The 20,446-nt window shown below is 37.9% G+C and overlaps 2 protein-coding genes, 1 long non-coding RNA gene and 2 pseudogenes across 6 annotated transcripts; all 5 read right to left on the bottom strand.

The window, feature by feature from the left end:
* LOC103436955 (17.1 kDa class II heat shock protein-like) lies at nt 1-1,603 on the bottom strand. Its single transcript, XM_008375415.4, has one exon. It carries the CDS (start codon nt 764-766, stop codon nt 296-298), a length of 471 nt encoding a protein of 156 aa, XP_008373637.1. The 5' UTR covers nt 767-1,603; the 3' UTR covers nt 1-295.
* A 697-nt stretch (nt 1,604-2,300) lies between these two features.
* On the bottom strand, nt 2,301-5,800 carry LOC103409474 (uncharacterized). 4 transcript variants are annotated; one of them, XR_011575917.1, is made up of 8 exons: nt 5,432-5,762; nt 5,282-5,323; nt 5,097-5,207; nt 4,977-5,010; nt 4,457-4,567; nt 4,054-4,137; nt 3,329-3,387; nt 2,301-2,559 (listed from the first exon to the last, which is right to left on the bottom strand). It is a non-coding gene; the product is annotated as an uncharacterized lncRNA (long non-coding RNA). The 4 variants fall into 4 exon arrangements; XR_003774281.2 differs by lacking the exon at nt 5,097-5,207 and having other exon boundaries at nt 5,432-5,800; XR_011575916.1 differs by lacking the exon at nt 5,097-5,207 and having other exon boundaries at nt 4,882-5,010; nt 5,432-5,787.
* Nucleotides 5,801-12,483: 6,683 nt separating this feature from the next.
* LOC103400099 (17.9 kDa class II heat shock protein-like) lies at nt 12,484-13,312 on the bottom strand (annotated as a pseudogene).
* A 3,470-nt stretch (nt 13,313-16,782) lies between these two features.
* LOC103455794 (18.8 kDa class II heat shock protein-like) lies at nt 16,783-17,238 on the bottom strand (annotated as a pseudogene).
* Nucleotides 17,239-17,270: 32 nt separating this feature from the next.
* LOC103455795 (ankyrin repeat-containing protein BDA1-like) lies at nt 17,271-19,668 on the bottom strand. Its single transcript, XM_008395384.3, has 2 exons — nt 18,794-19,668; nt 17,271-18,285 (listed from the first exon to the last, which is right to left on the bottom strand). Exons 1-2 carry the CDS (start codon nt 19,421-19,423, stop codon nt 17,437-17,439), a joined length of 1,479 nt encoding a protein of 492 aa, XP_008393606.1. The 5' UTR covers nt 19,424-19,668; the 3' UTR covers nt 17,271-17,436.
* Between the last annotated feature and the right edge of the window lie 778 nt (nt 19,669-20,446).

Below are 20,446 nucleotides of genomic sequence, written 5' to 3'. Positions count from 1 at the left end.
TTCCCTTCAATTATTCGCGTCATTTATTCCGCTAATGCACATTTTTTTTACAGATTCTGTTAAAGATACCAACAGAAATCGAAAGGATTAACAGAGATTGAAGTAGGTATTAATACACGATATGCTTCATTGACCTGAAAAACCAAACATGCTTGGAACACCAAAACACAAAGAAAACACGTACACACCTTCAGTAATTACAACGAAGCACTAAAATCTACCCGCAAACCATTAATTTATAGTCCCCGCATGATTACTCTCAGAACCCAAATCACAGGAACAGCACTCTAAAGTCTCAACCGATCTTGACCTCGATTGTCTTCGGCTTCTTTGGCTCCGGTGGCGGCAGCTTCTCAACCGTCACAGTCAGAACCCCATCCTGGCAAACAGCAGAAATCGCATCTACATTCGCATTCTCCGGCAGCACAAACTTCCTCATGAACTTGCCAACCCTCCTCTCCATCCTCACGTACTTAACCCCTTCCTTCTCCTCCTCCCGCTTCCTCTCGCCGCTGATCAGAAGTACATTGTCGTCCTCCACCTGGACCTTTATGTCCCCGGACTTCAACCCTGGCATGTCCACCACGAACACGTAGGAGTTAGGGTACTCCTTGACGTCGGCTGGCGTCGCGGCCATCGCCTTGGCGTCGCGGACGTAGGTCCGGGTGGGGGCGTTGAATGACTTCTCGGCGTCGTCGGCGACGTCCATGATGTGCTGCAGTGTGGAGAAGAGTGGGGCATCAAAACCGGGGATTCTGATGTCCATTCTTCGCTTCTTGGTGGGTGGAATTTTCGCTTTTCGGTGTTGATTTGCAGGCTTTGGTGAACTTTTGAGTAGGAATTTCTAGTCGCTGTGATGGAGGGGGGCGGTGGATGCGTACTTATAGGAGGAGTTGAGTGGGGGACGCGGGTTAGCGGGAAGGGAAGAAGGAAGGTTCTGGAGACACGGGGAATATAGCAGGGGGTTCCAGTAGGTTCGTCTAAATTCTAATTCTTCTATGAGCGTCTAGAACGGTTTGGAAGGTTTAAAACTTTTACTAAAGGCAGTGCTTCTTTAGTCATTCTCCAGATTTTTTGGGAAAATAAAAAGGACAATATTTGGAAAATAGTATTAAATAATAAAGAGGATTATTGGTGGCATTCCAATATTTTATTTTGCAATCTAAAATTTTTATAACTAGAAATATTACATTTGTGAATGTACAAAATGAGATTTTTAAAATGCTAATAACAGTTCGAATACCAAATAAAAATTAAATGGACATTTTAATTGCCAACTAAAGGTATTTTTCTAAGTTCAAATTATATAGAAGGAGAAAAAAAATTCTTCCCATGGTGAGAGCTTTTCTCTCAAGTTGAGAGGTATTTTCAGTTTCTGTGTGAGGCGTTCAAACCAAAGAAAACTCGGTGATGCCTGCCCTAGCTTCGGCCGAGGGTCGGTTACTGTTTCCTTCTTACTTTCTTTCTCTTTTGTTTTCCTAGCTTCTACTGCTTTGTCTCCCAAATTTCTACTCCGATCTTTTCTTTTCCTCTATCTCCAGGGTATTACTCTTCATGGCTCTTTCTTGCTCCGATGTTCTTCCATGCATCCTACTAAGATCGTGCGTAGACTTCCAGCACATCCACCAGCTCGGGTGTGTGCAACACCACCACTTTCTCTTTGTTGTATGTCAGTTCCAACAATGTCGTTCATGGGTTTCCAAGAGCTTCATATTGATAATTAGCTTCTCTCGCTTAGTTGTCGACTATCCCTAATTTATGGTTGTGCTCAGGTAGCGAATCAGGGTTTATATGGCGTCTGTTGAGGCGGTGCTCGGCGGTGGACAAGGAATCATATGGATTGATTGGCACTAGAATGGTGAAGAAAGCTGTGGAAAGCTGTTGAAGCTTCTGGTCTCAGATGCTTGATGTTAAGTTTGGGCCTAACTGTTTTTGGGCTCATTTTGTATTTTCTAGTGTTTTAGGCCTACTTTTGTTTGTTGATACTCTTTGGGCCTTTGGTGTGATGTATGCTTGTTGTTGGTGTTTAATAAAATAAGCTTTTACCTCTATATATATGGGGATAAGAAGTTGAGTGAACCTCCATAAATAGTGTAAAAATGATCACTCTAATTTTGTTCACCATAACCAGTCTTTTAGTTAATTGTGAGCCAGCGAGGCAAGGCAACTCTAAATTAGGAGAGACTAGCTAGGCTGCCCGCGCGTTGCTGCGGTGCTATACTTTTGTAATGAAAAAATTTCTGGTACAAAGAAGAACATAGATAGATATTATGTTTTTATACTAAGAAAATAGATAGATATTAGGTTTTTAAATTGACTTTGTACTTCACATTTCTATTATAATGTAGCAGGAAAGAAATTGTAAAACATTGTAAAGAGGTTGCCGAGAAAAGTAAACATTGTTATGTAGGAATCAATACAATTGGATATGTAATAGCTGAATAAATAGGGAGGAAGGCAAAATGACGCGATACGCACCATAGTTTGAAGTTCATCGGTTGAGAACGGGTTACAGTAGTGGTCCATGCATAGATATTTTCTAGAGGTACTCGAGTCAAACTGTCAACAAACAATCATTTCATTAGTAAATGCGGATTGCTGAAGTTGGGCTGAAAATGATAAGATAGTTTACTAATGATGATAAAAGAGAGACTGGCGTATGGGACCTTTAGTGTTTCACCCAAAAGAATGTAATGAATTTATCCAATGGATAAATGTCAAGGCATTCAAGACTTTTCATTGAAAAATTGACACAGTTTAAAGGCATTACTCTAAACATGCTTTGCAAGTGATGAAAACCTGACCAAGTTGATATCAATCACAAATCCGAAGCAAAACACTTAAAACGAATATGGTTTAACAGGTTTAAAAACTGTGTGCTAAACCTAATCATGAAGGAAAAAATGCTGTGAAAAAAAAATGAAAAAAAATAGGTTAAAACTAAGGAGAAGCAGGAAAAAAAAAGAGATGAATACGTTTGTTTTCCATGTGAGGTTTTTGGGTCGATGGAATTTTTGTGTACAGAACAATGGGATCAATTAAATTTTGGTTCTTGTGTTTTAAGACCAATCCCACCTCAAAAAATAAGAGTAAATTTGTATTGAGACCACAATGATAAAAATGGATAAGTTATACACGTGGATGGTTACAGAGTTATGGGCTGACCTGGTTCATGAAGAAAAATAAGAAAAACTTAAATATTGACAAAAAAGATGAAGTTTTTTAATGCCGTAAGTGACCATATCAGTATCTATTGAATAAAGGATTTTTTAGAAATGCAAAACGAAAAAATGTTGAAAAAGAAATTAAAAGTTGAGAGTGATTATACCTTGAAGACGGCGAATAGACACAGTTCTTTCAGATTGATTCCAATTTGGCTGTAGGAACCTGAAACAGATCAAATTGTAAACATTTTGCACCAAGAATTGGATATAGAGAGAGACACAAATATTGTTTCCAATGAATAAAAGTGAGTGCAAATATAATCGTTTCACATATGATAAGGTAGGGAAAACGACGGTTGACATATTGGGATCTGATGATCATATGTTAAGAACAATCGATAACGGTGATTAATACAAAATTGTAGCTGCTAGTGGTTAAGATTGAAACAGAGAGGTAAAACATACTGATGCTAAATTTTATTTTAAAGGTTGGTAACAATGGAACGATGCTGGATATGATTATAGCCCACGACGAAGTTACTTTTATAATTATTTATTGGCTAACATTGCATTCATGGTATAGTTAAAGGTTTTTTACGTTTTTAGCGCCAATTAAGTTTGGTTCCAATGGGTATAGAACGAAAATAAAATGTTGGGGTTAACATTGAACAATCTAAAGATTAAACTGATTAGAACAGTTTAAAACCAAAGATATCGCTTGAGAATAGATTGGGCGATCAGATTATCCAACGAAAGATTATAAACTGAGGACAATGGGTTGCACAAAAGTGAAAGAGAAGTGGGTAAAAACGGAAAAAAAGAGAGGGGGGGAGGCAGCAACAAAAGTTTAACAGAAAAGAGAAACTAAATGTCTAAACGGATTATATACCTTCAATAAACACCGATGCTTCTTGAAAGTGAAGAACAATGAAATCAATCAGTGATATCAACCATCTGATTACAGAGACAAAATCTGCAGGATCACAAAAAGAGAATTTAAATGTAGAATATATCCGTAAATCAAAAATTCCAAAAAGAAAAATAATGAATAAAAAAATGAGGTATATCAAGAAAAGAAACCTTACCAAGCTCGCCCTAATGTCTAATCTAAATTAGAGAACACTAACCCATAAGACAAAGTACTACATATTTCTTAGGAAATTACTTTGTGGTGGAGGCTATATATTTAAGTGATAATTTCAGTAACCTGTTGCTGAACCTTGGTTTATCAAAACATAATAAAGTAAAGTACATAGAAAAGGCATCGTTAAATCTTCCTAACTATAAAGTACCTGAACATTTTTTTACTCACACCAGGGACATCACAAAGTAAAGGAACTAATAGCCCAAGTAATTGGTTAATGTCCTGTAAACCTTTCACTTGTTGTTTATATGAGATATGGCTGCAACAAAAATAAATATGGTTAAAATAAATTCAACCAATATGGCATGGAAACCATGAAAAATAATCATATGAACTGAGTCAATTGACCGAAAAACACAACACAAAACGCATCAAACCACCAAGAAAACAGAACAAATTGATGTCCAAAGTCTGGGGTAAACAACAAACACAGAGACTTAAAAATTAACAAAAAAAAAAAAAAACAGTGACAATTTATCAAAAATACACCCAAAGAGTTAGTGAAATGAGATACAGATTATGCAAGCATTCATAAAATAACATGAATAAATAGAGGACAAATTAACAACTCACCCCATTGAAATCAATCGAACACTGTAATCTTCATCTATATTATGCAAGCATTCATAAAATAACATGAATAAATAAAGGACAAATTAACAACTCACCCCATTGAAATCAATCGAACACCGTAATCTTCAACTAACAAAACAAACAGTGAAAAATCAGAAAAAGCAAACATGCAAGAATAAAAATTAAATAAAACCAAACACCAAATCAATACAAACCCCAATTTTATTTTATTTTATTTTCCTCCTATTAGACACCAAAATCCAAATGGATCTGGCCCCATATGAGCTCCAATTTCTCACCATCCCAGGAATACTCAGAGAATCCACCTCCATCCATTACATAAAAATTAGAAAATTAAAAAAAGAAAAACCAGAAAAGGAAAAAAAAAAAAAAGGTGTACCTCATGCCGCTGCTCTTGAAAAGCCAGAAAAATTAGATCACCCTAAATACCAAGCAAATATATAAGCAATTCAATAATCACCAAAGAGAAATCCACCATGCATGAAATAAAGAAATTAAACAAAAAAATACCGAAAAAAGAAAAGGGTACCTCATACTTCCAGTTCCAGTCCTGGAGAGCCAATTTTGTAATTTTTTTTTTTTAGAAAAGTGGAATTACACAGAGTGGAATGAGTGAGAGACCCCAGTTGCACAGATTTTTCTTTCCCTTCCAGATGACCAACGCGTACAGAAACCCCAAGAGAGCACCACAATTGGCACACAAATAAGAAAAGAACTCGAGAACGGCGATGGGGGATGCCCTTTCTAAGATCGGCGAATGGAAGCAAATGGTTTTTCCACTGCTTTCGTCGGCGATGGGGGATGCCCTTTTCTTTCCGCGATGACCAACACGTGTAGACGTGGAGCAGAAAAGAAAAAAAAGCGATTGCAGGAAATGGAAGGCAGAGAATGAAACAGCAGAGAAATCCAACAGGAAAGGCCATCAATGAAGAACACGTGGCCAGCGAGGACAAAGTGGTCATTTCACTGTGTAAAAGAGGCCACCCAACGGGTGATCAAGAAGAAACTGAGGGGCAATTTCGTCAAATCATTGTTAATGAACAGTGTTCAGAAACTGAGTTTTAGTATATATAATTTATATGTACCTAAAAGAGTTTGAACATCACATGTTATTATACAAACTAATGTTATAATTTATAAGAACCGAAAAACAATGTGCAGCCGAAGAAAAATGGTGATAGGGATTTCTAAATTTTATTTGACATAAGGAAGTAGCATATGTATAGTTTCACTAGTACTTGATTTGCAACGCTTAACCAGTACACTTATTTCGCTAATATATAGTTTCACTCATGATACTCGTATTAAGAGCGTGAGACAGACATTAACGCAACATGCATCATTCGCAAATAACACACGACCACAAAACCATGCACATATATGACCACAAAATCATTATCAAACAGATACGCGAGAATGAGAAGAAATGAAAGGGAGGGACGACAGACAGATGGATGTCGGGTTGGAGGCCGGGATCGACTACTTGTCGGACTGCCACTATCAGGGTGGGCAGTAGTTTTTTTCTCTATTTAATTCCTTTTTTAATTTTGTTTTGCAGCGATAAAATTGATTCAAGTCCAGCTATATAAATAATGAACACGACCAATACCACAGGTATTACGTATTACCTCATAATTTCAAATGTAAACACTAAAATTACATTATAAATCCACATAATGTGTTTATTATAGATCCACATATTAAACGACACGACACTAAGCATACATATACCAAAAGGAAGACTGCAATACATACCGACATGGTCAGGAGAGATTTTTAGTATGACCGTCACACGGGATGGTACACTACGTGTTATTACATAAATAGTGGGATATGTGTGTCAAAAAGTTAATAACTTAAAAAATATATTTTTCCATACTTACATAAAAACACGTAGTGTACCATCCTTATTCTCATCATAATTAAAAATTTCTTCATGCTCAGGACCACATCCAAGCTTTCCTTCCTTTCTCTTATTTTTGTGAAAACCCAAAAGGCAAAAACCTAGTGAGGTAGACATGACCAAAGCATACGAAATTACAGACACAGAAAACCACAAGGAACGATGCGTGCATGAATGCATGCAACTTTATTTACACACATACCATCACCAATGGTGAGCAATCACAAACTAGAGAAATTTTTAATTGTGACAGGAATACAAATGGTATATCATGTGTTTCTATGCAAATGGTGTAAAACTTTAATTTTTAAGTTATTAACCTTTTAACACACATAACCCACTATTTATATATGAACCCGTGGTGTACCATCTCGTGTGACGGTCACATTGAAAAATCACTCCACAAACTGATCGTGCAGACCATCAGAGCAAGCGGCGACGCGGCTCCGCGACTTTCCCTTCTTCTCCTTGCCCGCCTTGGCTTCCACCTTGCCATTCTTGACCACCACCTTGGCGTCTTCCTTGCCATTCTTGACCACCACCTTGGCGTCCCCCTTGCCATTCTTGACCACCACCCTGTCCCCCTTGACCACCACCTTGGCGTCCTCCTTGCCATTCTTGACCACCACCTTGTCCACCTGGGCCGCTACCTTGACCATGTTTTCCTTGGCCACCGCCTTGCCATTCTTGACTGCCACTTTGGCCAACTTTGCCTTCTTGGCCGCCGCCTTGACCATTGCTTATTTGGACTTGAATATGTAAGAGTATCAATATGATTCTTACAAGTCTTGAGATAATTGATATTATAAATAAGTCTAAATCATGTTGACAAGAGTTAACCAATCATATTGGTATATTGAGGACTCTTGTGTTTGCTCATTTATAGGACTCATATTGATATAAGGAATGCAGTCTTGTGTTTTTTGTGGGATTGTTATAGGGCAATCCAGGTCTTGTAGTATAAAACCACAAGCCCCTGCTCTCACAAAACACGCTCTTATTGTTCCAATTACCTATAACTTGGAGAGCCTTGAGTTTTGCAGAGAGGAGAAGGTTGTGTGCAGGTTTTCATGGCTTCTTATCCATGAACGGGTCTGCAAGTATGTGTAATATAATTGCTGCAATTCTTGCACTTATACTACATACATAATTTAAGGATTGTGATTTAGTTGATTAATCCTTGTGTTCTTGGCTAGTGTATTAATCTTTTAAGTCTAGTTTATTCTTACATGTGGTATCAGAGCCATTGGATTTTACAACTAAATTCGATCATAAATTGGTTCCTAAAAAACTGCAAAAACGAACTAGTTTGAAGAACAAGTCCGTTTAATTGGTTTTTAAAGACAAGTGGTATGACATCGTTTAAGAAATAACCTTTAGTTCAATTTTTGACCGTGGTCAGTTTGGAAAGGGAGAAACTCGTGTTTTGTCAATATGGGGTTGAGAAAACTTTTTCATGCTTGCTTATTTGATCATCTCTCTTAAACATCATAATTCTAATTTTTGAAATTATTGCTTCCGCTGTGTTGATTATGATGTCTGCAGATTGAGGTGATTTTGGTTTATTAATCCTCCTTGTGTTATTAGTGTAATGAATAAACTTGTATTTAGATCAACTAATTATGTTGTTAAAAATCATTGAACGAAGATCGTGTTATCTTTCTGATTCTTCATATTGATATTGACTTATTCGTTGTTTAATTGTTTTCTGTTTTAATTGAAACTGAAATCTACATCTGCATTAAGAGTTATCCCTTCACTGATGAGTTGTTTAATCTATATATACTTTTCATTCATGATGAAAAATCTATATATATGACTGTTGATGCACAAAATCAGTGGGGACTTTGGTACAACAGAAAGTGTTAAGTTTGTGACCTTCGCTAGATTGCTCCGGTCACTAGTGTGGATAAGTATGTAAATGGATAGAGACAGGGAAGCAAACACAAGATGTACGTGGTTCACCCAGATTGACTACGTCCACAGAGTAGAAGAGTTCTCATTAATTGTGAAGGGTTTACATAAGTACATAGGTTCAAGTTCTCTTTTAGTAAGTATAAGTGAATGATTTAGTACAAATGACATTAGGAAATATTGTGGGAGAATGATCTCCTTTTATAGAATAGAGTTTCTAGCTTTGTTCTGACATTGACACGTGTCGTGTTGTGATTGATTTCTGTTGTTGACACGTGTCGCACTATGATTGGCTTTTGATGTCGACACGTGTCGTGCTGTGATTGGCCTTCTGGTTGGAAGGAAACTCTTCTGGGTCCTTGATGGTATAACGTTGACTGGTGCTCAGTAGTTTCGGGATTGGTCAAGTATTGTACAAACAATGACTAAGTTGGTTCATATCAGTGTGCATTAAGTGAAAGTAGATTGAAATCAAGAACTTTTGGTTCTCCTTTTGAGATTTCAATTGTCTGCAATTTCACTTAATCTTGCAAGTGTGCTTATTCCCATTGGGGAAGTAATTACAAGAAGTGGAGGCAAGACATTGGTTTATTGCTGACTCTCAATGATATGGGGTCTACGGTTGTCTGCAATGAAGGCAATCTGCATGGATAGGTCTCAAGCATTGATGGATAATTTGTTTCATTTATTTGGAGCCAAGGAATTGCAATCGGGTTGACGAATATGGATCCAATGATGCATTCAGGTAACTTGGTTCACTGTATCATGCATGATTAATTGTTCTCTTATACGCATGATTATAATGTGATGAGTTTGAGCATGATGAATTAGGGCTTTTGCTATTTTGAGTATGCCTGTTTAATTATATACTGTGAGGGCATGATTAAACTCGAAATCCCTATGGATGCCAACTTGTGATTTGTGTGGGATGTTTGAAATCATCTTTTGATGCATAAATAAGTTAGTGTAACATTTAGTCTATGTATACTCTTTATTTTTTGTTGATGCACAAAATCAGCGAGGACTTTGGTACAACAGAAAGTGTCAGGTTCGTGACCTTCGCTTGGTTGCTTCAATCACTAGTGAAGATAAGTATGTAAATGAATAGGGACAGGGAAGCAAACACAAGATGTACGTGGTTCACCCAGATTGGCTACGTCCACGGAGTAGAGGAGTTCTCATTAATTGTGAAGGGTTTACACAAATACATATGTTCAAGTTCTCCTTTTATGAGTTCTAGTGAATAATTTAGTACAAAATGACATTAAAGATTATTGTGGGAGAATGATCCCTATTTATAGAAGAGAGTTTCTAGTTTTGTTCTGACATTGACACGTGTCGTGTTGTGATTGGCTTCTGATGTTGACACGTGTCGCGCTGTGATTGGCTTTTGATATCGACACGTGTCGCATTGTGATTGGCCTCTTGGTTGAAGGGAAGCTCTTCTGGGTCCTTGACGGTATAACGTTGACCGGTGCTCAGTAGTTTCGGGATTGGTCAAGTATGGTACAAACATTTTTCATTAAAGAGTCTATAGTTCTGATTAAATTAATCTTGGTGGAGGATAAAAAGTGTTCATATACAACACCTATCGTTCTCTTTTGTCTATTTGTTTTGGGCCATATATGATGAATATCAATTTGGAATGGAATCAATCTGACTGCACGAGTACTCCATGAATTGATATTGTCTGGGCAAGTATGCTTAATGACCAAGCGTTCCTAATACTAAACTAATGGAATTTGGATGCCATTGTTTGTATTTATGATACATATAATTAAAAGCATTGGTCTGTTTTGAATTATTAAAAAAAAAAAGTATAATTCATATCCCTAGTTTTGGTTAGACTACATATAATATGTTTTGGGGGTGTTGCCGTACATATGAATGGTGGAGTTAGGAATCTTTGGATTCGATAAATGTCAATTTTTGCAGTGTATAACCGAAAACATGTGAAGGCTCTTGTATTTATACCTTGTATGGAATGATATAAATTGTTTTGGTGAAGCCTTGATTGGCAATAATGCATTCTATTTCGCTGTGATAGTGGAACTCATCAATTGGCAAGATTTGGTATGGAATTTTCGTTTCTCGTTTGCTTCTGCTGCTCTTAATGAAAATTTGCTGATTAATTGGTATGTATCCTTTAATTCATATCTTATGCGATCTCAAAGTTCATAAGATATTAATTTTGAAATTTTGACAACTTATGGGTTTTCCATTGATTGGAATTGTTTGAGATTTTGAAGCGTCAATTAGTATTTTTGCAATTGATTTTTGGACTAGATTGAATTATGATACATGTCAATCTTGTTAAAGAATTATTATATGTAAATCATATTGTTGAAAAGTTGAGATCTTGATTATCTCGTTTTAATCGAGATAACTTGTGCTTCTATGTCCAAACATTATCAATTTTTAGTTGATCTTGCTCGATGGATATTGAACTAGTTATGATCAAATTGAATGCAAAAATATTGTGCTTGCTATTCTGATTTTGATCATTGTTGAAACTAGTGATTTTGGGTTTATGTGAGATAAGTTTTTCCGAATGGATTGTGACTATCTTTTGATACATAGACTGTTTGCATAATGGTTTAGGTGTATATGACTAAACTGAGATTATGCAATTGGTGAGGAACTGGGAACCAATTGGTTCATATCTCTGGTTTCCTTATCGGCTATGCAGTACATTATGCTTATGCTTAAGTAGGAGAATCATATGTTCGAATGTAAGCATAAGGCTAAGAGTATTTAAGCCGGCCATTATAATTCATTTGGATGCATAAAAACCATTTTATGGTTTTATTGAAGCAATTGGTTGAATTATTTGTGTTACTTAATTTGTTTAAGTAATGAGAAGGATCATATTATGTTAGCATTCAAAAGGAAACGAATTTGGTTTCCATATGGATTCTGATTAGTCATTCATTGTGTTGGAATGATTTTTAGTTAATATAGTTGCTATTAACCTGTACTTAACTTGGTTGTGTTAAGTATGGCCTAGATAAGTGGGAACAAATAAGTTTGGTTTTGCTATATTGGTTCACATAATTTCAAAGTGCAAATTAAGTATGTTGTGACTTTTTAGTTAATTCTGCGATGTAACAGAAAAGATTCTTAAGTTTAATACTTTAAAATGCATAAGTAAGTTATATGTGAGGTTAAGCTTTTGTTATCCAAAAGATTTGGTGTTATGATAAAGTTATTGATTGATATAACTGTGCTATTCATACAATTATGAATAATTTTACATTGACAGCCTACTGTCAAGAATGTTTGGTATTTTTATATCAATTTTGGGCTATATGAGTGGAAGTAGACATCTTGGTTTACTCTTGAACTTAGATACATTGCTATGAACATGAACGGAACATTGTGATTTGTAAGTTAAATCTGTATTTTATGTTCCAAAGGCAATTATAAATTCATTATTTTGGCTTATGTAAGCTGGTTGTGTCTATGTACTAGTGTGGTGTTGAATGAATTATGTGATCACCTTTATAATAATTTGAGATGATTATCTGTTGTGATGAATCATACTCAAGTAGAAGAATGTAAGAATATGAGTATGATTCTTGTCTTGAGATAATTGATATTATTTATGATTCTTACAAGTCTTGAGATAATTGATATTATAAATAAGTCTAAATCATGTTGACAAGAGTTAACCAATCATATTGATATATTGAGGACTCCTGTGTTTGCTCATTTATAGGACTCATATTGATATAAAGAATGCAGTCTTGTATTTCTTGTGGGATTATTATAGAGCGATCCAGGTCTTGTAGTATAAAACCATAAGCCTCTGCTCTCACAAAACACGCTCTTATTGTTCCAATTACCTATAACTTAGAAAGCATTGAGTTTTGCAGAGAGAAGAAGGTTGTGTGCAGGTTTTCATGGCTTCTTATCCATGAACGTGGCTGCAAATATGTGTAATATAATTGCTGCAGTTCTTGCACTTATATTACATACATAATTTAAGGATTGTGATTTAGTTGATTAATCCTTGTGTTCTTGGCTAGTGTATTAATCTTTTAAGTTTAGTTTATTCTTACAGAATAGTCTTCGATTTCTTAGGCTCGGGTAGCGGCCTCTTCTCCACGGTGACAGTCAGCACCCCGTCAAGACACTCGGCCGAAATCTTTTCAGTGTCTGCATTTTCCGGCAGCACAAACTTCTTCAAATACTCCCCGAGCCTCCTCTCCATCCTCAAATACTTGACCCCCTGACCCTTTTCCTTCTCTCCCCGCTCACCACCAGAACGTTGTCCTCCTCAAGCTTCACATCAATCATATCCGATATCAGCCCAGGCACATCCACCACAAAAACGTAGGCGTTTGGAGTCTCCTTCACATCTGCGGGCGTGGCGGCCATGGCCTTGGCCTCGCGGACGTACTGGCGCGAAGGGGTCAGGTGGCTCTGCTGGTTCTGCTCGTCGGAGAAGTCAAGCAAGTCGTGCAGGGTCTCCAGAAGGTTGGGATCGAACCCCATGTTCCTCAGGCTCATAACCTGGCTCATCACCTCCAACGATGATCAGATATAAAACTCCTGAAAAATGATTGAACAAATTAAGGTGGAAAATATATGGAGATTGTTTTTGGTGGGTTTGTCTAGGGTTTTGGAGAGTTTATATAGAATGAGGGAAAATATGAAGCGGTGGTAATTGTAAATTAAGAGTAATTTGTACATTTGACAACTGTTTGTGTGGTCTGTTCTTCACTTGTTCCGTGGAGATGGAGATCGGTTGTTTTTGTCTTGGATATCTGCTACGTGGGAGTTCATATAGAGGTTTGGGATCCGCGTGCCAGGTGCTATCGGAGCTGATACTAATGCATGAGCAGATGTGGCAAGCATACACCGCACACGTGCATGCTATTTCTTTGTTGCATGCATGCAGTACAAAATTACTTTAACTTAAGGAATTATATATTTTGTATCTATAAAAAGTAATAGATATGACCACCAAGGAAATGCAAAATTTTCCCTTCAACATAGACTTCAAAATCATAAACGTGACATCAAAAATATCACTTCAATATGTTAAGGTCCATATAAAAGCTCTCTTGGCCATGTATATATAGTTCATAACACGAGTGCCTGATTTTTTGGCCAACAGTTAGGTAGGATTACGAAGGAGGAGGGGAGAGATTTTTTACTGTGTGATCCGTACACGGGATAGTACACCACGTGTTATTATGCAAATGGTGGGATACGTGTGTTAAAAAGTTAATAACTTAAAAAATAGGGCAAAAGACTGTTTACTACCCTCAAGTTTCATGGTTTTCAACATTTAGTACATCAATTTTTTTTCGTCTCAAAGTCATACCTAAAATGTAAATTTTGGGACAGTCTCATACATCCGTTAATCAAACTGTTAGTTCTCCCGTTAAGTGATGACGTGGCGCCTATGTGGACAATGACTGGGAGCCACGTGTCATTAAAAATATTTAAAAAATTAATTAAATAATTAAAATTAAAAAAAAATTAACAATCCATTTTCCCCCTCTCCCCCGTGCCCCCAACCCAGAGGAAGAAGAAGGAGAAAAAAAAAAAAAAAAAAAAGCCGTTTGTAACCCAGAAAAAGAAGAAGGAGGAAGAAGAAGAAAGAGAGGAAGAAGAGAGTTTCAGAAGAGAAAGGGGAGAGTTTCGGCCAAGGGGAGGAGGAGAGAGAAATGAGGTGGCGAATGAGGGAGGAGGAAAGGAGAGAAAGGAGGGAGAGGAGAAGGAGGGGAACGGCCGGGTCTCTCCTTGGCCCGCAACCCGACCCGCATCATTCTTTGTTTTTCGACAAATTTTCACCCATTTTTCCGGCAAATTGCACTACCTAACCACCTCGAATCAACTTCATGACCTTCCCTCTACCTATTACATCCCAAATTTGGAGAGATTTGGTGGTGATGTGCGGCGAAGGTGGTGTGACGGCGATCCGCCATTTTTGAAGTAAATCTCGTCAACCACCACCACCATTAGACTCCCGTAGAACCCAGGAACAAAGCCCAAGCAGTTGTGGAGGCGTTGGAACAAGTGGGTCGCGGTCGGGGGGGGGGGGACGAATTCATCTTTGCCGATTCAGGTTTTTTTTTTTTTTTTTTTTTTTTCTTCTTCTTCTTCTTCTTCTTCTCCTTCTTCCTCCTCCTTCTTCCTCCTTCTTCTTCTTCCTTTTCTTCTTCTTCTTCTGGGTTGGCAGACGGTTTTTTTTTTTTTTTTTTTTTTTTTTTTTTTCTTCTCCTCCTTCTTCTTCTTCTGGTGTTGCAGATTCTGTTTTTTTTTTTTTTTCTTTCTTCTTCTTCTCCTTCTTCTTCTTCCTTCTTCTTCCTCTTCTGGGTTGGCAGACAATTTTTTTTTTCTTTTTTCTTTTCTCCTTCTTCTTCCTCTGGGTTGGGGGCGCGAGGGGAGAGGGGGAAAATGGCTGGTTTGTTTTTTTTTTTTTTTTCTTTTTTCTTTCTTCTTCTTCTTCTTCTTCTTCTCCTTCTTCTTCTTCCTTCTTCTTCCTCTTCTGGGTTGGCAGACAATTTTTTTTTCTTTTTTTTTTCTCCTTCTTCTTCCTCTGGGTTGGGGGCGTGGGGGGAGAGGGGGAAAATGGCTGGTTTGTTATTTATTTATTTATTTTTTTTAAAATTTAAAATTTAAAATTTTAATTATTTAATTAATTATTTAATATTTTTAATGACACGTGGCACCCAGTCATTGTCCACGTATGCACCACGTCATCACTTAACAGTTTGACTAACGGATGTATGAAACTGTCCCAAAATTTACACTTTAGGTATGACTTTGAGACGAAAAAAAATTGATGTACTAAATGTTGAAAACCACGGAACATGAGGGTAGTAAACAGTCTTTTGCCCTAAAAAATAAAACTTTTCACCACTTATATAAAAACACGTGATGTACCACTCGTGTTCCGGTCACAATGAAAAAATCTTAGAGGAGGGAGAAAGGAAGTGGAGAGTTTAGGAAAAGGATCCTCGCCAGATCCTTTTCCTGGGGATCCTAGGGATCCTGTGTTCGTGACTATTCATTGTACATCATGCGGTCAGAAATCATTTTAAATTTTAAAATTTAAAACTAAATATAAATAGTACTTAATGAAAATTGACCACATGATGTATGATGAACGGTCACGATTACAGAATCCCTAGGATCCCCAGAAAAATGATCCTTGCCATATCCTTTTCTGGGAGTTTATATCTCGGAACAAAAGTGCTTGATTTTCGCTATGACATTGGCCCTCCTCACTTAATTTCCTAATATTTACCACAATATCGAGGCAAATCAATATGATTAACATTCAAATTTAGTATGGCAAAAAGGGAAAGAGATCATCTCCGGATCTTTTCCATCAAGTTCATCAGATCAAGTGATCTGGATCTTTAAAATTTCAGCCCACTTGTTTTGACCTCTTAAAAACTATAATAGTTTTTGGCCGTTGGATGAAATTTCAAAGGTCCGGATCACTTGATTCGATGACCTTGGTGGAAGAGATCCAAAATGATCTCTTTATGGCAAAAAGAACAACTACTTACTTTAATATCATCCTATGTACTATCACGCTTTATCTTAAGTCAATTTAGAATTTTATAAGGATAATTATAGGAAAACTAAACTTATAGATAAAATTTTGTAAATTATGTGACATGAAAGTTAATGATTGAGTTATTACTTAAGCGTTGATAAACATGCTCATTTCAATTAATGATACATGATTAATTATCAAATTTAATCTACAAATTTAGTCTTCGTAGCTTACCCTTTCATAAGTTAAAAAATCCATGAAAACCAAATCTAGACAAGGATGGATTAAGGGCCACGGGTGTGAACAATGACATGGCTTGGAGCCATGGGTTCAACGTAAAAGCGACCCAAATCTCAGATTGTACGTGTAAGCTCACGGGATATGGCCCAAAATTGCCAATGCTAAAGGTATCACAATTGTTAGAGCAAAGTGCCAAGTGCCAACTAGTAAAATGTTCTTGCATTTTGAACTTGATTAAGTTGACTAGGTAAAATATTGTGTTTTCTCCTCTGCAATCAAGTTCAAATTTGTATCTTCAACCTCAAGCAACGTTGACCTGAATGCTCTTGGCCCTCTTGGGCTCCGGCGGAGGCAATTTCTCCACCCTCACCGTCAGCACGCCACCTTGAGCCACCGCCGAAATCGTCTCCAAATTTGCATTCTCCGGCGGCACAAACTTCCTCATAAACTTCTCCACCCTCAAATACTTCATCCCACCCTCTCCTCTTTTTCTCGCCTTCTCTCCCCGCTCACCACCAAAACGTTGTCGTTCTCCTCTAATTTCATTGGCTTTGATTCCGGGCATGTCTTCCACAAACGCGTGCGAGTTTGGATACTCCACCACGTCCGCTGGAGTGGCCGCCATTGCCCTCGCGTCGCAGACATTCGACCGAGACGGGTTCTTGGGGTTTCGGGACTTTTCGGGCTCTTGATCGGCCAAGTCCGGCATGTCTTCCAATAATGTGAAGAAATTGTTTCCCGCGTTTCTCAAATCCATGTTAACGTAAATTGTGTGAGATTAGTAGAGAATTTATTAGTGTGGAAAATGGAGGATCAGATTGATGTATTTATAGAGTGATAAGGAATTACAGAGAACATGCAAAAGTTCTAGAGGCTGCAAAGCAAAACGAAACAAGAACATCCCATTGCAACAAGAAGAGCAGCAACTCAAAATTTATCAGTACAATCTTCGTATTCAAATTTCGTCATTGTCTTCGTAGTCTTCGTAGAGTGAATCATCTGTTTCTTTCTGCTCCATGTATCCATACTTTCTAAGAAGCCATATGATTACCCGAATCACGTTACCAATGAACACGATCCCCATCAACGCCAGCCATATCAGCACAGAAACTTGTGTCACATAATACAGATAGCTACCCTTTCTCTTATTCGGTGTCATGATGATTAATCCGATAAAATAGGTACCCGTTAGTGCCGTTATTGCAATCCACATGATCACCATCTGAAGCCACATCAATCTCTTCCGCCTCATAGGCAATCCGCTCACCAGCAGTAGAATTATGCTCAATGATGCAAGGAAAGCAATCGTGTTGAAGATCATGAACTGTCCATAATTACGGGGCTCTGTATTTGCCATCACTGACTGCCCGGCTGTGTGCGGACGCTCCACGGCCGTGCCATTGGAGTATTCGAAATAGTCATCCTGCCATACACCGCCTGGCGGGGATAATGCAGCTTGAAATGCCACTGTCGCAATTAGGGAAGTCACAACCATTAACGAGCTTCGTTTCCTTCCCAACCAATCAATGTCCTTCTTCTTTACTATTTCCTTTATACTCATTTTCTTCGACATTAGTGGGTGCATTGAGATCGAGTTGGAGACTCGAACCGAATCCATTTCCGGCTCGTATGCAACGGATCGTGACTTGTTGATTCCTGGAGCTGCAGCTTTCTGAAGACACTGTTTGATTTCCAAGTCTCTTAAATCTCTAGTGCTATGAGATAAGACGTCCAATGCAGTGAAACCATTCGCATTCTGGGCTTTTACATCTATCTTTGTATTAGTCAGCAAATATTTTATAACCTGCACAAAATTTCCACACTTTATCCTTTAGAATGAAAAAATTTGACATCGATCTCAGTCTAATCACGCATTGCGAAACATTGCAAAACACACAAGTTTGCATGACTAGCTTGCGATTTTACGACAGCATCCCGGCCCAATCACGCATTACCAACCACAGCATGCACGAATGGATTGGGATGCTATGGTAGCATCCCAATTCAGTCATGCATTTCCAAAAACAACACCGCATGATTGGCTTGGGATGCTACGGTAGCATCCCAATTCTGTCACGCATTGCCAAACACAAAGCACTGCGTGATTAGCTTTAAATTCCAGCATCGTAGCGTTCCAGGTACATGGAAGTTCTTCTCTACAATGTGAGTTAAATGGAATTGAAGTTTTTCTTCACTAATATTCATAGAATTCTTGAAATTTTAAAAAGTTTTCTTCTTTCAGATAAAAGTCTAATTATTCCCACTAATTAACTAATTTTGATTTCAAAAGACAAAAATTAAGGAAATATTACCTCTAATTGTTTCTTGGCCACAGCAACATGTAAGACTGTGTTGCCATCGCCATCCCTCCAATTCACAAACTCATCACCTCGCCCAATACATTCCACCAAAACCTTCAATACCTCCAGCCTGTGATGCTTCACACACAAGTGCAGCCCACTCTCGCCTCCCTGAGTCAAAACCCGAGTCGCCGCCGGTATGACTTGAGCCAACTCAGCCACCACCGCAGCTCGCCCCTTGATCACACCCAGATGCAGGGGAGTGAATCCATCGCGATCCCAGACCAAACCCAGATCTGGGTTGACCAGCACCAGACTTTTCACTATCTCCACCGACCCTTTTGCCGCCGCCAGGTGAAGAGGGGAAGAGCCGCGGGAATCCAACTGGGCGGCGAGTTCGGGATTCCGACTCAGTAACTCTTTGGCGAAAGCAGAGTGACCCAGAAGCGAGACGACGTGTAAGGGGGTGTCGGAGAGAGATGGGGCGGGCTTACTGAGGATTTGAGGGTCTTCTGTGAGGAGTTCGAGGAGGGCGTCGACGGAGCCCCGCACGGCGGCTCGATGGAGCTCTTTCTGCATGACCTTCTCTCTCTGTTTTGCTTCTTCTTCTCTCTGTTCCTCCAACAAACTCAGCAGCTTCATTTTTTATTTCTGTCTCTCTGATGCTTTGCGTGCGAAATACAAAACGGAGACGGAGGCGAGCAGAAGTTGACGGACGCCGTTAGTTTGATGGTACCAAAGAGGGGAGGTCAAACCGTCAAAGTTACCGTCGACGTTTATTTGGGTCGAGAATACCGTCCAAGTTATATGAGAGAATACTTGGATTCCGATCATTTATTTTTTGTTTTGACGTTATATTTTATTTAAATAATTTATATATATTAAATTCTAATTCTAATTCTGATTAACATCGAATTACTTTTGTTTAAATTTTCTTAATTTTTTTATAGACCTTTCTGCGCCTTCAAGTTGGACCAATTGAGGCTGAGTCAACATGAAACCACACGTGCGAGGGACAAGTAATGGTTTTCATCTAGAAACCTTATGGGGGCCATTTGCTTTCTAATTTTCTATTTTCCTTACCATCTCAACAATTTAGGAAAACTCAACAACTGCATTTGAAAAAAAAAATAAAAAAATCATAAGCTACAGTTCACATTTATCAAATTACTTTGTGAAATTTCGTAAAATCTGCGGTACAAATCTTTTTAAGCAAACGATCTGTACTAAAGGGTTGAGAGAGTAAGCTGAACCTCACAATAAATTAACAATAATGTAATTCAAATTCGTATTTAGAAAAAATCGAATATAAAATATCTCTTACAAGTGACTAGACTGTATTATTAAGTAACAAATTCATGATACACTTATCTTGACAAAACAAGGGCCATGGATGTGATTGCCAACCCTATACCGCTAAGGCTACATGAAAACCCTGCGCCTGAAGGGTAACCCTACGTACAATCAGAACCAAGATTATGCTTAGTAAATTTCATATGAAGTCAATCAACGGTAGCCTGTCATCCATCAGAAAAAATATTGCATGTGAATGGAATGTGTAAATTCGCATCCAAGTAATTGAGTTGAACTTGACTTCTTTACTTAAATACCAAACATGAGCGGTTGACTCATGTCCACTTTCCAAGAATTAATTATGATTAATAT

This window comes from Malus domestica, chromosome 15 (assembly GCF_042453785.1).
Source record: "Malus domestica chromosome 15, GDT2T_hap1".
NCBI lineage: Eukaryota > Viridiplantae > Streptophyta > Magnoliopsida > Rosales > Rosaceae > Malus > Malus domestica.
The sequence above is the reverse complement of the archived record's forward strand: the minus strand, read 5'-3'. Positions and strand labels throughout refer to the sequence as shown.

Coding starts and splice junctions, on each gene's coding strand:
- LOC103436955 (XM_008375415.4), bottom strand. CDS start 766: ATGGACATCAGAATCCCCGGTTTTGATGCCCCACTCTTCTCCACACTG.
- LOC103455795 (XM_008395384.3), bottom strand. CDS start 19,423: ATGAAGCTGCTGAGTTTGTTGGAGGAACAGAGAGAAGAAGAAGCAAAA. Junction 18,286..18,793: donor TGGCCAAGAAACAATTAGAG/GTAATATTTCCT, acceptor AATTTTGTGCAG/GTTATAAAATATTTGCTGAC.